Genomic DNA, 22,517 nt, shown 5'->3' on the forward strand with positions numbered 1-22,517 from the left:
GGTGCTATGCGCAAGTGGTTACACATTTTAAGAATGACTTTGATGCATGTTCGGGGCATAAACAGTTGCACCTCCTCCTCTGCTTAACTAGGGATGTTGGCTTTAATTAGACTGGAGAATACAGAGGTGCAATGGAACAGAATGCTAACATGATTAGCAACATAAATTACACACAGACACATACAGAGAGCCAGAGCAGCTAAAGGAAGCCTAGTGTCAAAAGTAAAAAAAAAAAAATATATATATATTTTAAGGCATATACAGTACGTAAAGTAGACATATAATAGATGCTGCATGCAAACTAAGTATTTGTTTCACCATTTGTCCCTTACTTATTGATACCATGCATCTTAGAGCATTAGGAAAAGTGCTATATAAATGTTATGTATTATTATCATTGATGCAACATTTCAGACATAGTAAATCAACTTACTTTTTTATTTAAATCAGTGGGTTAAAACTACATTTCAAGCACAATCACATCAAAATGAAGGAAATAAATGTAAAGAGAAAACGTTGTATACTGCTACAGCGCAGGAAATGTCTGACATGTGGTAAAATGTTACAACAAAAAAGGACAAAACCATTTCCATATAAAAGGTGACCGAGTGCACTCAATGTAACCCTACACTATAAAAGCTGGCATCTGTTTGGGTTCCTGTCAGCTGGAAGATGCTAAGTGGAGTGCTGTGCAGGGACTTTATCGACACAGGTTTGAGCTCTATATTCTAATTAAGCACTAACAGCAGCACATGCCAAATTAAATCTGACATCCGCTGCATTTAAATCTATTTACAGCACAGCAGTAATGAGGGTCACCTGGGGTCAGCGCATGGAAATGTCTGGGTAAATACAACATCTAGATGAGTGTGACTGGCGCTGAATGAGACTGTTTCATTGTAAAGTGTTAGTAAAGAGAAGCTTTATTCCTGAATCAACACTACTTTAACAATTACTGTCGGGGTAAGGAAGTGAGTTTAAAACAAAAACAATCCACTTGCTTCCAAACTGTGATTCTCTTTTTTCTCAGTGTGATGTTGCCTCTTAGTGTTCATAAAAAGAACTGCATCTAGTACACATTGTACTTTGAAATGAAAACATAACACCCTCAATAGTAATGCACACTGACACACATTTTCAGATGTCCAAACTGCCCTTATATTGCATTGAATCCATCTAAGAGAGGCAACACAATTATTTCTCACACTTCATGTTAGCTTCTACAGTGCTGCAATATAAGGGTTAAGAAAATATCCTCCATCATGCTTACATAAATAATAAATGAGGTTTGCTTTGCAAAACTGTGATACTGTAATATATCCACTAGAGGGAGCCATACACCACTGGAACCCTAATGTAAACATCAGAGTCACTCATTTACTTATTTGTTATTGAGTAGCATTTTCACAAAACAGTATACACTTACTTTTACGTTTATTTATTGTGTTTGAACATTATAATTGCTTAATTGTTCTTTCTTGGTTCCTCTCCACTCGTATGGTAAATTTCACCCAGGTTTTTGTTTGGAAAACAGGAAGCTGTACTCAATGCGGTTCAATCTCATCTTTTCCTGTACACACTCAACTCATAAATACACTCTCCCTCTTTCTTCCCCTCATTTCGTGGGGCTTTTACTGCCCATCCCAGATCCATTAAGCACAAACAAACACAACCAACTGTCCCCATTTGGATTCATGCTGACATAGGAGCGTGTGTGTGTGTGTGTGTGTGTGTGTGTGTGTGTGTGTGTGTGTGTGTGTGTGTGTGTGTGTGTGTGTGTGTGTGTGTGTGTGTGTGTGTGTGTGTGTGTGTGTGTGTGTGTGTGTGTGTGTGTGTGTGTGTGTGTGTGTGTGTGTGTGTGTGTGTGTGTGTGTGAGAAGTTCAGACAGTTGTGTTTGCTTTCTTCCTCCTTAGAGAGCATTGTGATTTGCAGTGGTGTGTGTTTGTGTTTGTGTGTGTGATTATGAGCAATTTTATGCTCACTGTGTGTTTAAAGTCTCTATCAGTATTCAAGGCTTGACGGATCATGTTTTTTGTTCAAATAGAGCAACAATAGAACATTAATTGTGTACTGTTTTGGGTACTAATGAATTGTTTCATAGTTACCTGTTGTATATTTTCTTTATCATATATATCTGTAAACCTTAAACACACTCCTTTTTTTACAGAATTGGAGGATGAAACCCTCTTTATTAGTCACATACATGCACACAGCAGAGCACACACAGTGAAATTAGTCCTCTGCATTTAACCCATCCTAGTACTAGGAGCAGTGGGCAGCTATTGTGGGACCTCTCCAAGTAGCAGTCCACCTTCCATATTTCAAGTCTGTTCGAGGACTTGAACCGGCGACCCTACGATTCCCAGTCCAAGCCCCTACTGACTGAGCCACTGCTGGACTGACTGAGCCACTGCTGTATAAAGCAACACAGTCAGACAGAAGTGAAACAAGAACTTAGTCTTCAATATTAAGTATTTAGTATAAGAGATTTACTGTTTTGTATCATTGGGTATTGTTCACAGTTTTATGACATTTAATCACAATTATAAAAAAGAATATTAAACTTATAATTGGATAATAATCAAAGCATTTCATCAGAGGTTGTCTTTGGTTACAGGTCAAAAGTTCATATTGGAAAAATAACATGATGTTGTTTATTTAGTTGCGAGGGAAACAAGCTGTAATATATATATATATTATATATAATATTTGGTCATTTTAATTAATGTATTTATCGCAGCATACATATTAATATTTTTGGGTTTTGGACCTTTGGTTGGCAAAATAAGATATCAGAAATGCCACATTGGGGCCCTGAAAAGGCAGTGCCCAACTGTGTGGTGTTGGTTGCAGGTCAAATATCCAACTTGGAATATTACATGAAGTTGTAAAAGTAGTTCCATGAAAAGAGCCTTCATTTTCTGAATCCCCCTAAAGGCCACAGGGTTCATCCTCTCCACTAGTGTGATATTGCTTCCCCCAGTGGAAGCCAGTAACACACACATACCCAGGACTTGATTAACTGCAGTTTCATGCCTGTATGCACTGAGCAGTTTGCTGCAGGCCATGGTTGGCATTAGCATTGTTTAGATCAGCGGCATAGTGACTAGAGATTGATGAAGCAAAGACATAGCAGAAAAGGGAACTGGAAGGCAGCAGATAATAAAAAAAGAAATATAGCAACACTGGCATCTTTGCTGCTGACCCACATCTAGAGCCTGACATTACTCCTGAGGTTGCTGTTTCCTTTGAGCAGAGACCGTAAAGTATGGCTGAGAAGACACCACCAGAGACAACAAGACAGAGTCTTCAACCTTTAGACATCATCATCTTTTGTCAGGCTTGTTTCAAACATTTCTGATCCATGTACAGAGGAATCCCCTGCTGTTAATCCCAGTTCAGGACAGACAGAGAGCCTTTAAAGGATAGTACATCCACATCATAAGCTCCTCTTACAGATGGAGATAATAAAGGATTAGTCCAATAAATCCTGTGTGAAGCCTTTCTCTGACTGATGACTTATTATGGTGCAGTAACTTGAGTTCGGCCTGCGATTAGTTTCAGGTGAACATTTCACTTTGTGTTTGAAGGCTGTTTGAGCGTCTGTCACAAAACAGTGAGCACACTTAAAGACATGGTATAGGTAAAAGAATGTCAAATTTAGGCAACCATGTTGACATTATGTTATATATATACACCTGTATATAGATTTTTTTTCAGATTAACAGCATCTGTTAGGTTTGGTTCAATATCTGACCTGCTGCTCTTAAACCAGCTACCTTTTCACTCTAGTTATTTGGCTAATATTGTGCGTCCCTTTACAGTATTAGACTTAAGAATCTTTTGTTTCTTTAACCCTAGCATAAAAATCTTACTTTCAGAAATCAACACATTAATTGTACATTTGCCTGTTTCATTCACTTAAGGTCTACAGTCATGCTTGTGTATTATACACAGCAGTGATTTGAGCTAATTGCTAATATTGGCCTGCTAAGATGCTAATGTTTAGCATGTTCAGCTCGTCAACTATCTTAGATTAGAGTAAACCTGGTGCTGAAAGGGATCTTTAAGTATTGTAGGTCAAAAGTATCAGACAATCTAAACTGTCTGACCTGGTGACAGTGCTAAAATATTATAATTCATCCTTAGTGACATGAATGTGTTTAATCCATGTTATGGAAATATATGAAGTAGTTGTTGCTGAGACTAAAACACAATCACAAAGGTCAACCTCATGGTAGCACTAAAGGGAACACCAAGGAGTTAGGTCAGATGGATTCATCCTCTGGGGACCACAAATCTCTGGATGAAAATGTCCATCCATCCAAGAGATATTTCAGTCCAGACCACATTTTTGGAACGACTGTCTTTAGACGGAGTATACTTATTGTAATCAGAATCAGAATCAGAAGTACTTTATTTATCCCAAACTGGGAAATTTTGCGTTGCAGCAGCGAAATACAAAGAGAAGCAAAACAAATACAAATAATTATGATAAAAAATAAAGTAAAAACAAAAATGAATAAAAATGAAAATGAAATATACAAATGTACAAAAAGGCAATAATAATAGTGTAATAATATGGTGTAAATGTACAATGTTAAGGTTGAATCAATGTGGGTTTTTTTGCCGATTAGCTTGAGTGTTATTTACAGGAGTTAGAAACATGGTGATCATGTACAGTACAGGACATGTAGAGTGTTGTGTACACTACATACTGCAGTTAATGCCAATAAAGCCATGTCCAAATGTTGACTCACTGTTTGGCTCACACCCAGAGGGAAATATCTGGGCCACAAGCTGTACAGCAGCTTGGCAGATACGCTTAATGGTTAGTACAACATACAACACACACATCCGTGATATTAACACATTTCCTATCGTATAAATCGTCTCCATGGATACAGTAACTAACATAGTCCAAGCTCAACAGACACAGGCTTTTAACCTACTGCAGTTTAAATACCATAATACTAGATCTCATTACGATTAAATGCTGGTTGATCATTGAGACATCCTCTCCTCTTCTCCTCTCCCCTTTGTTATTGTCATGTGGTGGGTGGGACCTCTCTTTCCAGGTAGCCAATTATAGCCCTCTCACATCCCAAACAGCCAATAGCAAGCCAGCTGTGCTGTCTGATTTCCCATCCCCTCTCCCATGAGCTCATATCAGCACTCAACACACACACACACACACACACACACACACACACACACACACACACACACACACACACACACACACACACACACACACACACACACACACACACACACAGTGAGGCATTAAAAACATACAACGATGCATTGATAACCATCCTGAACACACAGACTAAAAGCTGTAAATGACATCAAGGAAAATGTAATGAACTTCTAAGAACATCATGGTATTTTTAATTGTTCGCTGGTATTATCTCATGAGGCTTTGTTATTTGTAAATGGGAAGAAAAATCCTTTTTCGTCACCTCAGGCAACACTTTGGATTTGGATTTGTGCTTCTCATTAATCCAGGGCTGGTGCTTCCCCTAAGGTAACTAATTGCACAGGAATTATAATGGCATCCCCTTAAGGTATGACTGTAGCATTTTAGAGTATACCGGTTTATTATGAATAGTGCATCAGAATCTTAATAATGTATCCATAAGTGCACAGCAGCCTGCATGTAACAACATTTTTTCTAAATGATTGAGGTTTCCCCAAATTATTTCCAATTAAAATATGTACATATTCACTATATGTTGCTTCCTGTTAACTCACTGCGACTGTTCTTAATCAATCAGATTTTAATCCAGTTATTAACAAAAATGTGTGTCTGCATGGCAATGTTACAGCATAATGTAGATATACATTTATATTTTTAATTTACAGGATATAAAGATGACCTAATGATGGTGCATCATAAACTTTGTAGATTTACACAACGCATATATAAAGTAGGCCAATATATGTAGAGAATTAAAACTCAGCTCACTTTTCTCTTGATACATTTTGTCTAGTTTTTTAACAGTTGTACTTGTTCTGTCTAAATAGATGTACAATTATCCAGGGGACCTGTTTCAAGTAACTACAAGCCTTTGTAACATTTTGGATTTTTATTCGTAATCACAATCCAAAGTCTTTGTCATTTTTAATCACATTACTAAAAACAACAAAGGTAACGATATGTTTTATACATGAGCACATGACATTGATTTTCTTGCTCTGGCTTAACTCTTTATGTTTTTCTGGGTTATTACCAGTTAATTACTAGGCCTCAGATGTCGACTCTATGCGGATGATTGGTTGTTATTAACAGCTGTATCATTTTAACAATACACAATTCAGAGCAAAGGTATATCTGTGAGAGATGAATTCACCGTCAGCTCTGGTTTTGAGAGGAACACTTGTGATCAAGCAGGGAAGAGGCTGAGCAATTGAAGTTTCATAACAAGAGCGTCATGGCAGCACACTTACTGCACTCTCCACACCATGTTATGCTCGACTCCCCGTGTGTGTGTTTTTATCACCCTGTGTGAAGTATCATCGTCCCTGTTCTCTTTCTGTATCTCCCAGCCAAAGCCAGCTGGTACCAAGCAGAGGTATTCATCCATCCCTACTCCCTCTTTTTTTTCTGCTGTCCCAGCTGCTCTCTCTACCTCTCTCTGCCTCCTCCTTTCTCACCCCTCCTCCTCATCATCCGCCCCCACCTTCTCCTCCTTTCTCAACCTCCTTTCCACCGTCATTCCCCTCCTGTTCACATGTCCCGGCGAGACGTCGCGGACAGAGCGTGTGCATAGAGGATGCTCAGGTGCAGGCAGTGGGCTGTGGGAACCGGTGAAGCAGGCAGCAGGACCAGTTTATTTACCCACACGACAGAGCAGTCTGCTGGAATAGGGTCTGGATATTGAGCCCCTTCTTGGACCTCCAACCCTGGAACTCTACCTGTCACTGTTTTTATATATGTTATTCTTAATCAAAGGGACCATTTCAACTTACTGTGGACCATATCAATAAATAGTTGTTTTGTATTTGCTATAATTGGCACTTGTTTTGCACTTTGAGCGCTGAGAACTGGATCCTTCACAGTGCTGGAGACTGAGGAGTGCTGTCTCTGCCCTGCCCTGAACTGGACCTTTGCGTCTGCACAGTGGATAGCTGCTGAGGGAAGAACAGAACAAAAGAAAGAGGGGAATCTTATAAACGAGAAGAGGAAAAGCCTTCCCGCTCACACACCTGTGAGGATTCCCTCCCTGACAAAAGCACAGCCGAGGACACAGGAGGAACAAAAAGATAATCAAGAGCTGGGAAGAAAAGGCTTAAGAGGAGACTTTGGGTCCACACTCCATCTCTCCATTCATCCCTCCTTCTCCCGTTCCCACCTGTGAGGATTAATTGGACTGGAGCAGCATGGCGCATGCCGCCTCGCAGCTGAAGAAAAAGGCGGATGAGAACCTCAATGCTGTGGAGGATGAGAAAGAGAAGAAGAAGGCGGCCAGGAAGCGATCCCGGGAACTGAAGAAAAAGGTAGAGAAAGCGGAGAAAGAGGGATTGGGGGAAAAACAAGAGAAAAAGGAAAGGAATGGAGGAATGAGAGCTGCAACAGGGGAGAGAGAGAAAGGCTTGAGACGCGTCGGTCTAGTGGAGTCTCTTTTGTCATGATGCAGCCTCTTCACACGCACACACACATTCATGCACATACACACCCAGTGTGATAAGAGGGTGGTCCCATTGGGAATACTGGGAGGTGGGGTGGGAGGGTGAAAAAGACAGAGAAAGATGGATGAGAGGAGCGCACGGACAGGGAAGAAAAGAACAAGATAACAGGATTAAGCTATGGAGGGCAGATTGGTATTTTAGGCAGCGGGGTTGCTATTAATATGGGAAAGAGAGACAGTTCCCTGATGAGTTCTAAAATATTTCCACTGGGTTCACATCATTGTTGTCTTTAGTTTTTCAAAAATTATCTAAAAATAATAAAGCATCCATTAATAGTCCTCACTCTGACACTTTTTTTGTTTTGTAATAGAACCTCCATTTATGATCTGGTTTACCGCTCTTTGATAGGATGCTAGTTTGTGTGTGTGTGTGTGTGTGTGTGTGTGTGTGTGTGTGTGTGTGTGTGTGTGTGTGTGTGTGTGTGTGTGTGTGTGTGTGTGTGTGTTCTTGTATGATTACAGTTTTCTTTGTCAACACTTTAAATTCCCTCCTCCCCTGCTCAATCTCCACTTCATCTGATAAAGTGTGTTTTCTGGATGTTTTAAAGTAAAATGTGTGTGAATGTGCACCAATGAAGCGCCAGCAGTCACGCCCTGCGGTTAGGTGTGAGTTATTCTTGTGTATCTGTGTGCGTGAGTGCACATGCGTCATTGTGCAAGGACAAACTTAGGACACACATGCATAAGATGATCGATAGGTCTCACTTGAAATCAATATTCTTTCTCAGTATAGTTTTTGCCGACAAAAAAGTTCACTCAAGTTAATATTAAGTGTTTCAATAACTTGTGTGTGTGTGTGTGTGTGTGTGTGTGTGTGTGTGTGTGTGTGTGTTTGACTGTAAATGAGCCTGTGGTCAAAATCATTTATGTTTGATTTAGTGTGTACATGCTGGCATTTGCATGTGTGTTTGTGTGTGTGTGAACACTGGCTAACCCCAGGCTATAATTAGTATGGGGTTAGCCACCTGTCACAAAATGTCAATACCAGTGACCTTATTTGCATCAAGGTCAACATTGATACAGAGGTCACCCCTCGTGGTCACGGCAAGTCAAGAGTATTGTGAGGTACTAGTTAAGTGCTGGAAAAAGAGAGAGAGATTTCTGTACCACTGCTTAAAAAACATAATAAATTAAACAAGTTTTAGTGACTACCAAACATCTTATAAGGAAATATATAAGTTGATAATGTTCAAAATGCCTACTTTGATTACTAACCTTGGCTGTGTGACCAGCCTCTTCAGTAGTGCTATTGCTCGGGGGATACAGGGTTCCACCCAATGCTGCGTCACACCCAAAGTTTACTCTTTGCCTTATTCCCTTTATTAGGTCCTTTAATATCATTGGGTTAAAATCCTAAATACTTTGGTGGGGGGGTGTTTGGTGAATCATGTAATCTGCATATGCCCGATTAATGTGTAACACCCGTTACAACAGCTACTGTGTTTAGCCTAAAAGCAAGCATAATGCTTACTCAACAAATGCTATATAACAACATATGTTTATGTTCAAGCGACACAATTATGACTTTGATTAATCAAGAATAGGCGAGGAAGTTGTGTAATTTAAAATAACCCATTTACATGTTATGAAATGGCTTGAACCTGCAATCTTTATTACATCAGCGGAGGCGAACTCAACTGGTTGCAAAAATAAGTCTGATTGTATAGAAGTCTATGAGGAAATGAAGCAATTTCTTACGTAAAACAGACAATCATTAGTATTTGTTTGCGTGGTTACTTTGTGATTGACTGTTCCCCAACACTGTTGTCCAGTTTGGGTGTTGTCCCAGCTTTTGTGTTAAAGCTTGAACAATTTGGTCGCCTAAACATGTATTTTTCACTTATGCAGTTTGTCTTGTTGATGGCTTTCCGAAACCAGCTATTTACCAGTCATCTTGCTTTGCTGCAGAGAGATTAAGATAAGTTTGGTCTTTGATTTTAACAAACAACTTACGATTGTGTTGTTTCTGTGGGGATGACAGTCTCCCCTTTTACCAGTTTTTAAGTGTTGTTTAAAAATGACATAATAAGTAATAAGTGGTATAAGTATTTTCTTCAGAGACAAGGATACGATAATGGATTAGTAATTAATTCCATTCCTGTTTTGGCATGGCTTCTACCAATCTTGTAAATTACATTACACCCGAGCTCTGACACAGGCATCGGTTTGAATGCATTGATCCTCCTCAGCATGTGGGTTGTGTAATAGATATGCTGCATAATGACGTGCCTTCATCAAACACTGAGAGGAATTCAAGGCTACACTCTTTTTTAATTTTGACATTGAGGAATCTGAATAGCTTGAATGTGTCTGAGAGAATGGAAGAGGGAGGTTTGACCTTGAGTCTGAAATGTGTCCCGGTGTGATAACAGACTTATGGTTTCTTTATTAAGGCAACAGGTGAAGGAAACGTGTTGCTGTACTATAGTGCGTATTATGACATCAGCAGTTTCTCTGTCTACGTTTGTAGCGTAATGTTAGACAGGGTATCAGCTTTCCTGGGCTCACTCAAGGTAAATCTATAACGCTGTCTGCCAGGGGACAATTCTTGGCATCACAGTGCAAAAAATATCCTCTCCCTACTCGGCTCACGTCACCTTTCTTTTCTTTCCACGTATAGCTCAACTCACTCTGCCAATTATACTGTGTCTTGGCTTTTGGTCTCCCTCTCAGACAATGATTTAACAGATAATACGTGACACACTCCCTTTATCTCTTAGCTCTCCTGCTGTCCTACTCACTCTCTCTTAGGGTCTTAAAAATTCGGAAAATATAGATTGCGTGACCTTTTCCAAATTCGATAACCTTGATGTGTTAGCATAGCGTAACCCTAAAAACTTAATGCATGTGCAAACAGCTTGGCCTGGATTGCTTAAAAAAATAACAATAATACATTTTCCAATACGTATAAAGTTGACAATTCACAGAATTAATCCTGTTAGTTTAATCCATACCTAAACAGAAATGCAGGGAGTCATGTGAGCTTTTGGTCAACCTAGCTAGCGCTTTAGCTAGCGAGCTAATCTGCTAGCATGTGTACAGGCTGTCCAGGGAAACAAATAACTAAAGTCACAAAATAAAGAGTTGAATTTGGTTAGTTAGTTAGTTAGTAAGTTGGTATTTAGTTTGTTATCAGTTGTGTTCTTAAGGAAGTTACATGCTGTAGCTATTTCTCTATAATTCTAGGTCTATAAAGGACTTATTTGCCTTCTTTGCGTCCTGTCCATACTTTTGTTTAATTATAAACATCCTAACTTTGATTTGCACCGTTTGTTTTGTATGATTACAAATGCATTCAAGTGGCCGGTGCTATTCTCAGTATGGTTTGCTTTATGGTTCTTACTGGAAGCTGAGAAACAAAGGCCATGCATTAAGAAGCAGCACTGAGACCAACACACACGCAGCAGCTACCATTAGAGCTATTAGATGCCTGCTTCAAACAAACATGTAGCTGACTATTGAACCACAAGCTCTGCTGTATCCTTCACCACATCTCTTGTAGCACCGCAGTCTGTCCTACTTTTCAAATCGGTTTGCTGGTGAACTAACTCGCTTGTACTGTATCGGTTGGCTGACTGATGGATAAAACAGCAAATCTCGGTCTGTATTATTCAGTGCTTCGGGGCATCTCCTGCTGAATCCGACCATTATTCATTTTGAAAACTCTCACACCAAATATTGATATTTGTGCAAAAAGCCATCTGTGTGCTGACCTTTCATAAGGCAGTAGAGGAGGGTAATATTTCCGTCAGCGGGGAGTGAAAATTGGCAACAGAACCAAGTCAGCATGTGTAACCAAATGGTCTTCAAGGCAGAGAAGTGTAATGCAAACACTCAGTAGGAATTGCTAGTATCATTGCCCTTCCTTTATCATTTTGGATATCATGCTTTGAGTGATGGTGTGACTCAGACTCTAGGGCAATCGATGGCGGCTTTCCCTCACCTCTACTGTGTCTTTTGTCTAAAATAACTCACACACCCATACACATAGACCCAAACTCCTAATAAAATTAGTATTTATGTATAATATATTAAAGGGGTATCCAGGGCTCGAAAATTAACTTTTTTCCTCGGTGTCCCACAACTGTCCCGAATTCTACTTTGTATTGTTCCGGATATAACCAGCAGTGTCCCAAATTTAAATTTGTATCGTCGGGTGTCACAAATGAGTTTAAGTTCATTTATGCAGATGTTCATATCAATGAAGGAAGAAGGGGATGGCCCTAAACGTTACATCCAGCTAAATAAAGCATTACACAGATACAGAAAATGGAATAAAAAGGAGATAAACATGGTTAGCGTCTAGGAAAAAGCTTCCAGATGTAAAAATATCCACAACTATTGGATGGTTTGCCATACACATTATTTTACTTGATCCAATACGACCAAATTCCTGCAAATCTAATGACATTCCCATCAGCCTCAGCCGCACTCTTCCTACAGAGTCACAGAGCGCTCAGGGGGGCTGTAGGACTATAGGAAAAATCAATTTCAACCAAATGAGAAAAAGATGTTAAAAAAAGATTAGATTATCCGTTTTGAAGATTTTAACTTCGTCAACACTTCGTAGAAAGTAAAAAACCTCTGTAGCGAGAGAACAATTAGGAAGGGGTGGGGAAAACGCTGCTTTTTCTGTGGTGTATTTTTAAGATGGACTCGATTCTGGCTGCTTCTTTTTTTAATCTACAGCCTCCACACTGTTACCCCCCCCCCCCCCCCCATCTCTCTTTATCTTTTTCTCTCTCAATGCCCCTTCCTCCCTGCATCTCTGTCAGCTGGCAGAAGGCTTTATTGTTCTGCCACACTTCTGCTTCTGGGACTGGGGGGGAGGAAGCAGGACACACACACACACACACACACACACACACACACACACACACACACACACACACACACACACACACACACACACACACACACACACACACACACACACACACACACGTCCCTTGTGACCAGGCATTGTACCACTTTAATCCCTTGACACTTATTTAAGCCAAGATTCATATGTGAAGGCCATTTGTTCTCGCTGCTCTACATCTCTTTGTCCCCTATATGCCACCGCATGTCCATTTAAATATTCCATCCGTAGACTTATTTTTTGGATATACTTCTATCAATTCATAAATTCATATTTGGTAGTACGCAGAAGGTTGCGTGGCACTTTTAACAACCACCATATTTATTGTTTACAGATAACAACAAATACATTGTAACAAAACAATCCAGGACATTTTAATTGTGATTAAAAGCAGTCGTCCTTGAAATGTACAACCTATTTTTCCAAATAACCTTTGATGCAACACTGCCTTAAACAGTACAGTACAACGTCGTTATATAATGTTCTTTTTGTTATGAAATGTTATATATGCATTGAGTAATCAGGTTACTTTTAGCATTTATATATTTAGTTTGCAACTGAAATGTTAAGTTGATTAATAGAGGGGAGATGAACCTGCAAATATTGTGATCCCTTAATTCTTCAAATTAATTCTTCAAGAAAGCATGCTGAAGATCTTAGTTTGTTTCTTAGCAAGCTCACAGTTTTTCACATTTCAATACCCGACTGATTGATTGCTAGAGAAAATAATCAGCAGATTAGTTGATTATGGAAATAACGTTGAGCTTGTGCGCCTCCTGCTTCTACTCCACTCTTCTAGCATTCAAGCATCAATCACTTTACCTGCTAAAGGTCAATGGTTGTTCAGTAGTAATATCAATTGTGTGTAGAAATATAAAATCACAACAAATAAATGTCACAGAAACAGTGATTTAGCTGCAGACGTTTACCACCACATCGTTCTGTCTGACATCGAGAAAGCGTGTTGACAGATGAAAGCAAATGTGAGAGCTGACTCAATAAAAGATCTATAAAAGAAAGTCTTCACTGACTTGTCAACATGAAATGCTCTCCTTCATCCTCTCCATTGTTGGCAATTTGTGTTGCCACATACAGAAATGGAGCTGAAACACTCATCACACTGTGACAAGCTCAGGGAACTTATTTCTGTCATCAGGAGAACGCGTCATGAGTTAAGTTTAGGATAAGTTTTAAAACAGAAAGGACACATGCAAGGGTGTCACTTTGTGCTGGGCACAAAACATTTTTCAATTGTCTTCAACGCACAACATTTATTTCCCTTCCCCCCCCCCCCCCCCCCCCCCGACACGCTCCATTGAACTCCTTTGTTTGTTTCTGTTACAGTTTATAGTGACATCACAATGTAACACTTGCACTTCTATTGACTAGCACTCCAATACATTGTACATGACTAAGGGAGTTTAGACCCTAAGCGGTTGACCAATCATAACAGAGCCAGCCAGCTAACCAATCATAGCAGACTGGGCTCTGGTTTCAGACAGAGGGTAAAAAGAGGGGCTGCAGCACAGGCAGTATGAGAAAAATAAAGAGCTTTTTGAACATTAAAGCATGGAGACATGTCAGAGTAGAGGCACAAAATACAAATATGAACCTATAAGTAAGAATAATAGGGGGCCCTTTAAAATAGTACCATGAACACATGTAAAGCATTCAAACAAGAGCCTTATAGCACCAGATGCCGACACACACAATATGACAGCGCTCCACAAAGATGACAAAGTTGAAAAGGAGTGACCTAACCGAGGACAGAGCATTATGAATTATAGAATGACTCCATTACAGAGCAGAGGATACACAGCTGCAGAAGAGAGAGGAGAGCTGCGATGGAATCAGAAAGAGAAGCTGAGGGCTAGAGGAGGAGGGATTTGAAGAGGGGAGATTGGAAAAGAGGTGTTGGATAGGAAGGCACTCGTGTTTTTATGCCACTCTCAACCCTTACTGTTCTCCAAGGGGGGGGGCACACGATTGGTGCAGAGCCTTCAAAGCATCGTGATTGGTGAGCGGGCCAAAGCAGGAGGGGGGTTGTTGAGGGGGGAGAACGCATGCATCCCCAAAAAAGAGATGGGGCTGAGAGAGGAGGATGAAATCAAATTAAAATGAAGAGAGCAAAGAGAGATGGGGGAGAGCGATTGATGAAGTGGCAGAAAAAAAAGAGAGAAGGAAATGGGAGAGTGGGCCGCAGAGAGACGGAGAAGATGAGGCTGTTGTTAGGGAGGCTTTTTATCCTCCTTTCCTCCCTGCAGCTCTCTTTTCTCACTAAAGTGGAAGATCTGCACTCAGAACTGGGCCATTCCTAATCATTTTGAAACACACACACACACACACACACACACACACACACACACACACACACACACACACACACACACACACACACTAACATCTTCATTTCTCTGAACACACCACTGTCTTTCCCTTTCTACAGTCAGATTAGCTTTTAGCACAGCCTATTGAACACATCTCCTTGTTTAATTGTGTGCAAAGTCATACGTAGCAGTTCCATAGTGATGAATGTCATCCAAATTAAAAATAAAAACGTTTTTTTTGGTCATAAATTGTGTTTAGTGTTTTGAATAGACCATGGTAATCCCGCTGTGTTTGTTTGATGAAATATCACTTTCAATCAAATCAATTATTAATTGATTTCTTTCCATCATTGTATACAGTATGTAGAACATTGCATGACACTTTAAATAAAGATAATATTGTCTTTTTAAAAAAAATGATTACAAATAGCCAGGACTTGTTACAGATCTGAAAGCTTAGACTTAAACACATTTTGAGTAATGTAATTTATGTAATGACCTTTTGTGACAGACTGCTTTAAAACAAAACACATTTAAATACTATGTTATTCTTGTTATATGCTGTAGGTGCTTAAAATGGACCCTGTACTAGACTGACATTGGTTCTCCCTTAGTGTCTGTTGAAATCATTATCTGGGACACTGTGCAGAACAAACGCAACTAAATGTGGCTGCGTTGTCTTGCATGTCAGACTGGCAATGAGCAGCAAAAAAAGCCTTTAAATACTGCATATGTTGTTCTTAAGGCTATGATCGAGTGAAATACTGGCATGTCATCCCCACGAGAAGGGGGGAAATCAATGGGACAGGAATGTTTAATGTTTCAGACCCTTGTGTTTGCTCTCAGCGGGTGAGGTGATGAAGCGTGGCACAGAGTCACGACACCGACAGGATGTGAGTCAGTGTAACTGGGCGGTAGCGGACATTTTGAAGGTGAGAAGCAGGGAGGAGACCTGTCTGGATCGGACGGAAAGGAATAGACAGACAGAGGTTTGAACACAGAAGACAGAGGAGGCTTGTTTTAGTCAGGTGTATAAATAGAAGGGATCCAGCCCCTGGGGGCATTGGAGAGTGCTGGGAGTATCAATGGGACCAACCAATTTCAATTGCCTGAACGCAGCCCATTCCATTTATTTTTGAGAAAATAAGTAATGAAGCTATGCAGTCAAGATGGGTTTTCAGTTACAAAATAAGCCATATAATTGTAATATTTCTCTTCTTTTCAGATGGGTTTTCTGTCTATTGGAATGTTTTTAAAAGGCTGAAACCCCCCCTCACATGGTGCTCCTCAGGGGCTCATGATCCAGGGTGATTCCCCGCTTTTATCCCATTGCATGCTGGGATTTGTCTCAATCTCCTCTCCTCCTAAATAAGGATTGTAGGGTGTATTTACAGTAGATAGGGATGAATGCTTGGACGCTGTAGTGTGTGACTTTCACAGCACTCCTAAGCACCTGGCTGTACAGGATTTCCGTGGGCTACTATGTGACTCTGGTGAGCTAATGCTGCATTTTTCGCTTCGTGCTGGGAGGGTTTTCAACGGGTTTCGTAGTTTATTCATGTCCTGGCCCACTAATATTGTGCAGAGATGTGCAGCCACTTCATGGAGCCAAAAACATCGTCCTCAATTTCACAATTCCCTACGCCCTCTCTATCCATGTTTTAGTTCTTCCTTTCTCCAGGTCAAAGCTTCAACACTTTTTCATCTTTCAATAGAAATCTCGCACATCATTCATTAAAATCACAATAGCATGAACTAATGATTCCACGTTTTAACAATTCAAAGCTTCTGTAGTTTGATGTTTTATTCAGCATTTCTTGTTTTTGTACAAAATAAAGCATACTCCTGGGGTGTACTTTCTATGTTCTGTATAAATAAAATCAAACCTTCCAAAATCACCATAATACATCCAAAACTCTCTTTAGTTGTAATCTATGACGTTAAGCCTACACAAATCCAGCGCTTCTGGAAATGTTGGTCTTAAAGACCATTGGAAAATGAAATATTAACTAACATTTGATTTGAGGTTGTTTGTATTTTCTCAAGGCTGGATTTTTTGTTTGCTCTAAAAATGGGAATTAAATTAAACTTCTCCTACTGTACACGGAAGTTCTTGTTTCACTTCAGCGCTCCATAAGGGAAAAAAGAATGAATACAGAATGTCGGACCACAGCCCAGCGTGGCACGAGGCGGGAGAGTCAGCAGAGAGAGGAAGCAGCCATGCTGATGTCGGACGTACGACTAAAGTGCTCTATTGATTTTCCGAGCAATACCTTAATTGCCTTCGGATTCTATGAGCTGTAGTGTAAGGACAATGCTCACACAGTACTTATCCTCCTCTGCTGTTATTGTTTTTCCTGAAGATTAATTTATATATGTTTTATTTCGTAGCCTGTTTAATTTGTTAGTGCCAGAAAGTGGAAAATAAATATTTACCACTGGGGATGGAGTGTAGAGATTTTTTTAGAATAACAAGGTCAATGTTTCAGTGAAAAATAAAGCTTAGTGGAAAAATCAAAAGTAATAAGGAAGATTTATTAAAATAACAACAACAATGAAAAAAGTCAAAAAAATGTGACCAAAGCTATTTCCAAGCAATTAGCGACATCAGCATGTTAGCATTGCGAGCCTGCTGATGTTAGCATTCGGCGCTGCTTGCATGACTCTGGATTGATTGATTGACAAAACATGTGTCAGTGTTTTTCAGGCGATTACTTTTCTTGGTTTGTTTTTGTTTCACCTTGCATGGAAATGAGGCAGAATGTTGCACATTTCATAAAACTAGGCTTTGTATGTGTGTGTGCCTATAGGGGTATGGTTGTTGACATGCACCACCACACATGCCGCCCTGTTGGTGCACTGTGTGTTCTGTGTGTGTGCTTTCGATCCCGGCCAGATGTTAATTTATTCATGACCAGCGCTCTGTCTCTGTCAGAAGAGATTAACCAAGCAGTGCTACAGTAGCTTTTTACATCTCTGTTACTGTACCTCTTTTCTTTTCATTTTTGGATCACTTTTTTTTTGCAAGAGTGTTAGTTTTTGACGCAAGAGTGAGGTCTTGCAGCTGCGGAGTGTGTGTGCTTTCAGAAGAAGAAATAATCAATGATCTATGTTTTGGTGTTTCTGTCTGATTTCCCTTCAAGGCTGCCATGCACTACCAGTCACCACACACACACACACACACACACACACACACACACACACACACACACACACACACACACACACACACACACACACACACACACACACACACACACACACACACACACACATATAGAGAGAAGCACACAGCCTTACATCAGCATAGTGCCTGTAATCCAGCAGTAGCAGCAGCATCATCTGCTGTCATCCAATGAGGAGACAGCAGAGGCAATCTACCAGCCAATCACGAGGAGCCCTAACCAGGGACTGACCCTGCAGCTGACTATAGGAACTAGTTATAGAAGGGAGGGTTTGTTGATGCACAGGTGTGATGTCTGGAAATTTAACATCTTGAAAAGAGACTGAAATGTGGCAGATTTTTGATTATTCATATATGAAGGATCATAGATCTGAGGATCTTTAAGAATAATCTGTAGTGAAGTGTGACAGCAAAAAGCAGTAAGAGTAGTTGAAGAGTTTGTACTCTTGTGTGTTTTTATCTTCCTCTCATGTGCTGCTGTGAGAGGGCTGAGACTGCAGTAGCCAAGCGACCAATCAGAATGAAGCACCAGTCGGAAGCAGGACAACACACACACGTACACACTCCTAAATCTACCCATTCTCTGTTGATTTCATAATATATACAAGTACAGATGACGTGTGCTTTTTCAGAGAGGGACTGCACTTGTTGTTATGTAACCAATTCTATATGTGCAACCTTGATAACAGTATTGATTCTATATTCATAATACATATTGTGTAGTTGTGTCACTGTTCTTACAAACAAACTGTTAAAGTTGATATTGTTTACATTGAGGGACAGTCGTCACAGTCTGCTGCTGCTGCAGATGCAGATGCAGTAGTACTGCTGAGTCACCACTAGGGACTGATAGTGGACCTGGAAATTAATGACTGTAACCAGGCAAGCTGTGTGAGTGTGTGTGTTCTGTTGTGTGGGTGTGTGTTAGTTTTGTTCATCATACACACACATGTTGGACTTCAGTGCTCACACAAACACAATCGTGTGATTTACCAAATAATAAGATTAATTGCTATTAGGACTTCTTATCATCATTCAAAAACAGAGCTGCAAATAATAATTGATTTACTTTAGTCTCTGATCACAGACATGTTATGTGATGATCGATGATTCTTCTGTGTTCTATAAGTCAGGAAAGCAAAATACAATATTATCATGGACTAATCAATCTGTGATTAATCAAGGAAATAATTGTCATTGAATTAGTTTCATCTACCACCCAATAAATCCAATACATTTTCAGCTTAAGATATCAAACATTTTGCAGAATAATTTTGCTATTCATATATAGTTTATGGCACAAAAACTACCTTTGTTATGTTGAGCACCTCACACATCCTTCTGTGCTCGCATAAAATGGAAAAACAAATGAAAGCAGTAATAATAAGGAATATAAAGTTCAATATACTTCTTAATATTTCAATAATTAATTACCGATGTAGTGCCAAAACCAAACAATATTTTTTTCTTGCTATATTGAAGTAAATATTCTAGACATTAAATCAGTTTATCAAAATAAGCTCTTGAGATGTTAAATGTCTGTACATGTGCAGTCTTACAAAAACATTACTGACATACAATTTAAACGTTAATTTAAATCCGACCCAATAAGAGTATAATGCAAGATTTGGGTACAGACGCATTTTGAAGTTTAATACACAACATTACTGTTTGAAATAGCTGCATAGGTAAAACACTTTTGCAATGTTTGATTGAAAGAACACTAGGGAGTAACAATTTCAAATTGTGATAATTAATGCATTTGGGATATGATTTGCAATAATATAAGGGATGAACATTTCACATCGTAATTCACATCGTAATTCTACTGCTACTGAAAAACATAATAAGAGGATTATGGAATGCAATAACCCTTATCCAAACCCTCGGTATCTGTATCAAACAAAGGTGTTTTCTTAAGTCTATTTAATGTGATCTGTCAAGGGTATTTTATCGTCTCAAGGGGAATTTTGTATGTACATTGGTATTTCAACATACATTTCACCTCCTAAGATTAGCTGTAGGTTGTATTGGATTTTTGATAGAATTGCAAAGAATTGTTCAGCCGTGAAGAAGAGCCTCATTGGCGATGGTCTGCAATAATCACATATGATTGCACGGTGTGGGTTAATCCAAATGTCAGCCGTTATAGTTTTAACACCAAAGGGTTCTTTACATCCGTCAAGATCCAACGAACCCAGTGCAGCAGTGCACATTTAGGGGCTACAGTTGCCATGGAAACGCCTCCCTCTCTTTCACAGATGTCATAAAGCACCATCGACGGATCATTAAACTGGTGTGTCGGTATGTGTGTGTACGGGGGTTGAAATGATTGGGGGGTAGCCTTTGCCAACCTGCAGTGACAGAAGAGACAAATTCCCCCGCTTCTCTTTTGGATCTGAAATAAATAAATTGATTTCTTGACAAAACAATCTGCGACAAACAGAAGCGACGTTATCTTCTTATTTTGAAATGTTGTAATCCTGCTGGTTGTGATGCACCGGTTAAACGAAGCTGAGCTCGGTGAGTCTTGACTTCACCGAGGTTGACCCAGTTCCATTTTTAAGCAGCAAGCGGTCTGATCTTCATCGTGATGTTTTTGAGGGAGGAACTGAGCCCTTTGAAGGTGCTCCTCGGTACACCAGCTGCTCAGGGTGAAGCTCCCCCAGTTAAAGACTCTGTTTGAGACTGTTTGAATTATCCCCAAAACACACTTCCAACCAGAATCCTCCATAGGAAATCCTGGTGCAGTTTGAACCATCTCGATCTTTGACAGTAACGGTGCATTTCTGTTGTCTCCTAATGGAACCACCTAGAAAACACTCATTTGATCTAGTACATGTAGAACAGTAATCACTAAATCCATCATCATTAGCTCCCAATAGTTGAATGGAAAACCAATAATTCGTTGGGTCATACTAGACCATTTAGCCATTTTGTGGCCAATGAAATAAAGGACTAATTCAGCCTCTTGGCTTTTGGTAGTGTTAATCTCCGTTCGTAGGGAAGCTTAAACTCTCCATACAGATTTGCTGAATCATCTCATAACAGTTTTGTACGAGAGCTCAGACAGTCCCACGCTAAAAGAACTACAGCACATTGTCAATAAATAAATAAAGATTATCGGTTCCCCCCACAAGTGGAATTCCTATATTGTGCACAGAAAAGGATGTCCACTCTCCCCTAAACCTCGTCTAGCTGAAGCTCCCTAGGAGTGTTTGTAGGCCAAATTGTCCCATTTAAAAATATGTGCTTCCTCACTGCAATATCAACATTTGTAACTTACCCTGAAAAAGCAAAATGCGAAATTCCAAGGTTTAGCTGGTATGCCTTTGTCTCTGGACCGTCAAGACATAATGTGCGTAGAACTTCTATCCCTCAGAGTCCACGCTATCCAACCTCAGCTCGTAGTTCTTGGTTTGGATAGGTAGTAAATATGAAGGTTGGCCAAGTTAAAACAGTAAGACAATTAACACAGCTTTAAATAAACAAGAAAACAAGCATTCTCTGAAAAGAAGTGCTAATTACGGCTTACACCCTAAATGTATTTTTGTGGAGTGTAAACTAAGTCTTTAAAACTGAAGTGGCTTTCGAATACAGACTTCTGCAGTTGGTGTGTCCTCTGATCCTAACCGTCCGTCTTTCTGAAGAATTGTCGATCTGCTCCTTGTTCATGTCAGACCTTTCTATCCAAACCTATAGGCTTTAATATACAGTGGGGCAAAAAAGTATTTAGTCAGCCACCAATTGTGCAAGTTCTCCCATTTAAAAAGATGAGAGAGGCCTGTAATTTTTATCATAGGTATACTTCAACTGTGAGAGACAAAATGAGGGAAAAAAATCCAGGAAATCACATTGTAGGATTTTTAAAGAATTTATTGGTAAACTCCTCGGTAAAATAAGTATTTGGTCACCTACAAACAAGCAAGATTTCTGGCTCTCACAGACCTGTAACTTCTTCTTTAAGAGGCTCCTCTGTCCTCCACTCGTTACCTGTATTAATGGCACCTTTTTGAACTCGTTATCAGTATAAAAGACACCTGTCCACAACCTCAAACAGTCATACTCCAAACTCCACTATGGCCAAGACCAAAGAGCTGTCAAAGGAGACCAGAGACAAAATTGTAGACCTGCACCAGGCTGGGAAAACTGAATCTGCAATAGGTAAGCAGCTTGGTGTGAAGAAATCAACTGTGGGAGCAATTATTAGAAAATGGAAGACATACAAGACCACTGCTAATCTCCCTCGATCTGGGGCTCCACGCAAGATCTCACCCCGTGGGGTCAAAATGATCACAAGAACGGTGAGCAAAAATCCCAGAACCACACGGGGGGACCTAGAGAATGACCTGCAGAGAGCTGGGACCAAAGTAACAGAGGCTACCATCAGTAACACACTACGCCGCCAGGGACTTAAATCCTGCAGTACCAGACGTGTCCCCCTGCTTAA

The 22,517-nt window shown here is 39.9% G+C and overlaps 1 protein-coding gene across 23 annotated transcripts in view; it reads left to right on the forward strand.

Annotated features, from left to right (window-relative positions):
* ank3b (ankyrin 3b) overlaps window positions 1–22,517 on the forward strand; it is a 142,345-nt gene that overhangs the window by 34,806 nt on the left and 85,022 nt on the right. For 12 of the 23 annotated variants that reach the window (XM_063893306.1, XM_063893307.1, XM_063893308.1 and 9 more), the window contains exon 1: window positions 7,225–7,504. The exons of 2 other annotated variants lie outside the window; for them this stretch is intronic. In XM_063893306.1, coding sequence (XP_063749376.1) covers window positions 7,388–7,504 — 117 coding nt within the window. In that variant the 5' untranslated portion in view covers window positions 7,225–7,387. Of the gene's footprint in view, window positions 1–7,223; window positions 7,505–22,517 lie in introns of those variants that run through there. 9 more of the 23 variants (XM_063893302.1, XM_063893321.1, XM_063893304.1 and 6 more) reach the window with 4 other exon arrangements.

Source organism: Eleginops maclovinus, chromosome 10 (assembly GCF_036324505.1).
Source record: "Eleginops maclovinus isolate JMC-PN-2008 ecotype Puerto Natales chromosome 10, JC_Emac_rtc_rv5, whole genome shotgun sequence".
In the NCBI taxonomy this organism is placed as follows: domain Eukaryota; kingdom Metazoa; phylum Chordata; class Actinopteri; order Perciformes; family Eleginopidae; genus Eleginops; species Eleginops maclovinus.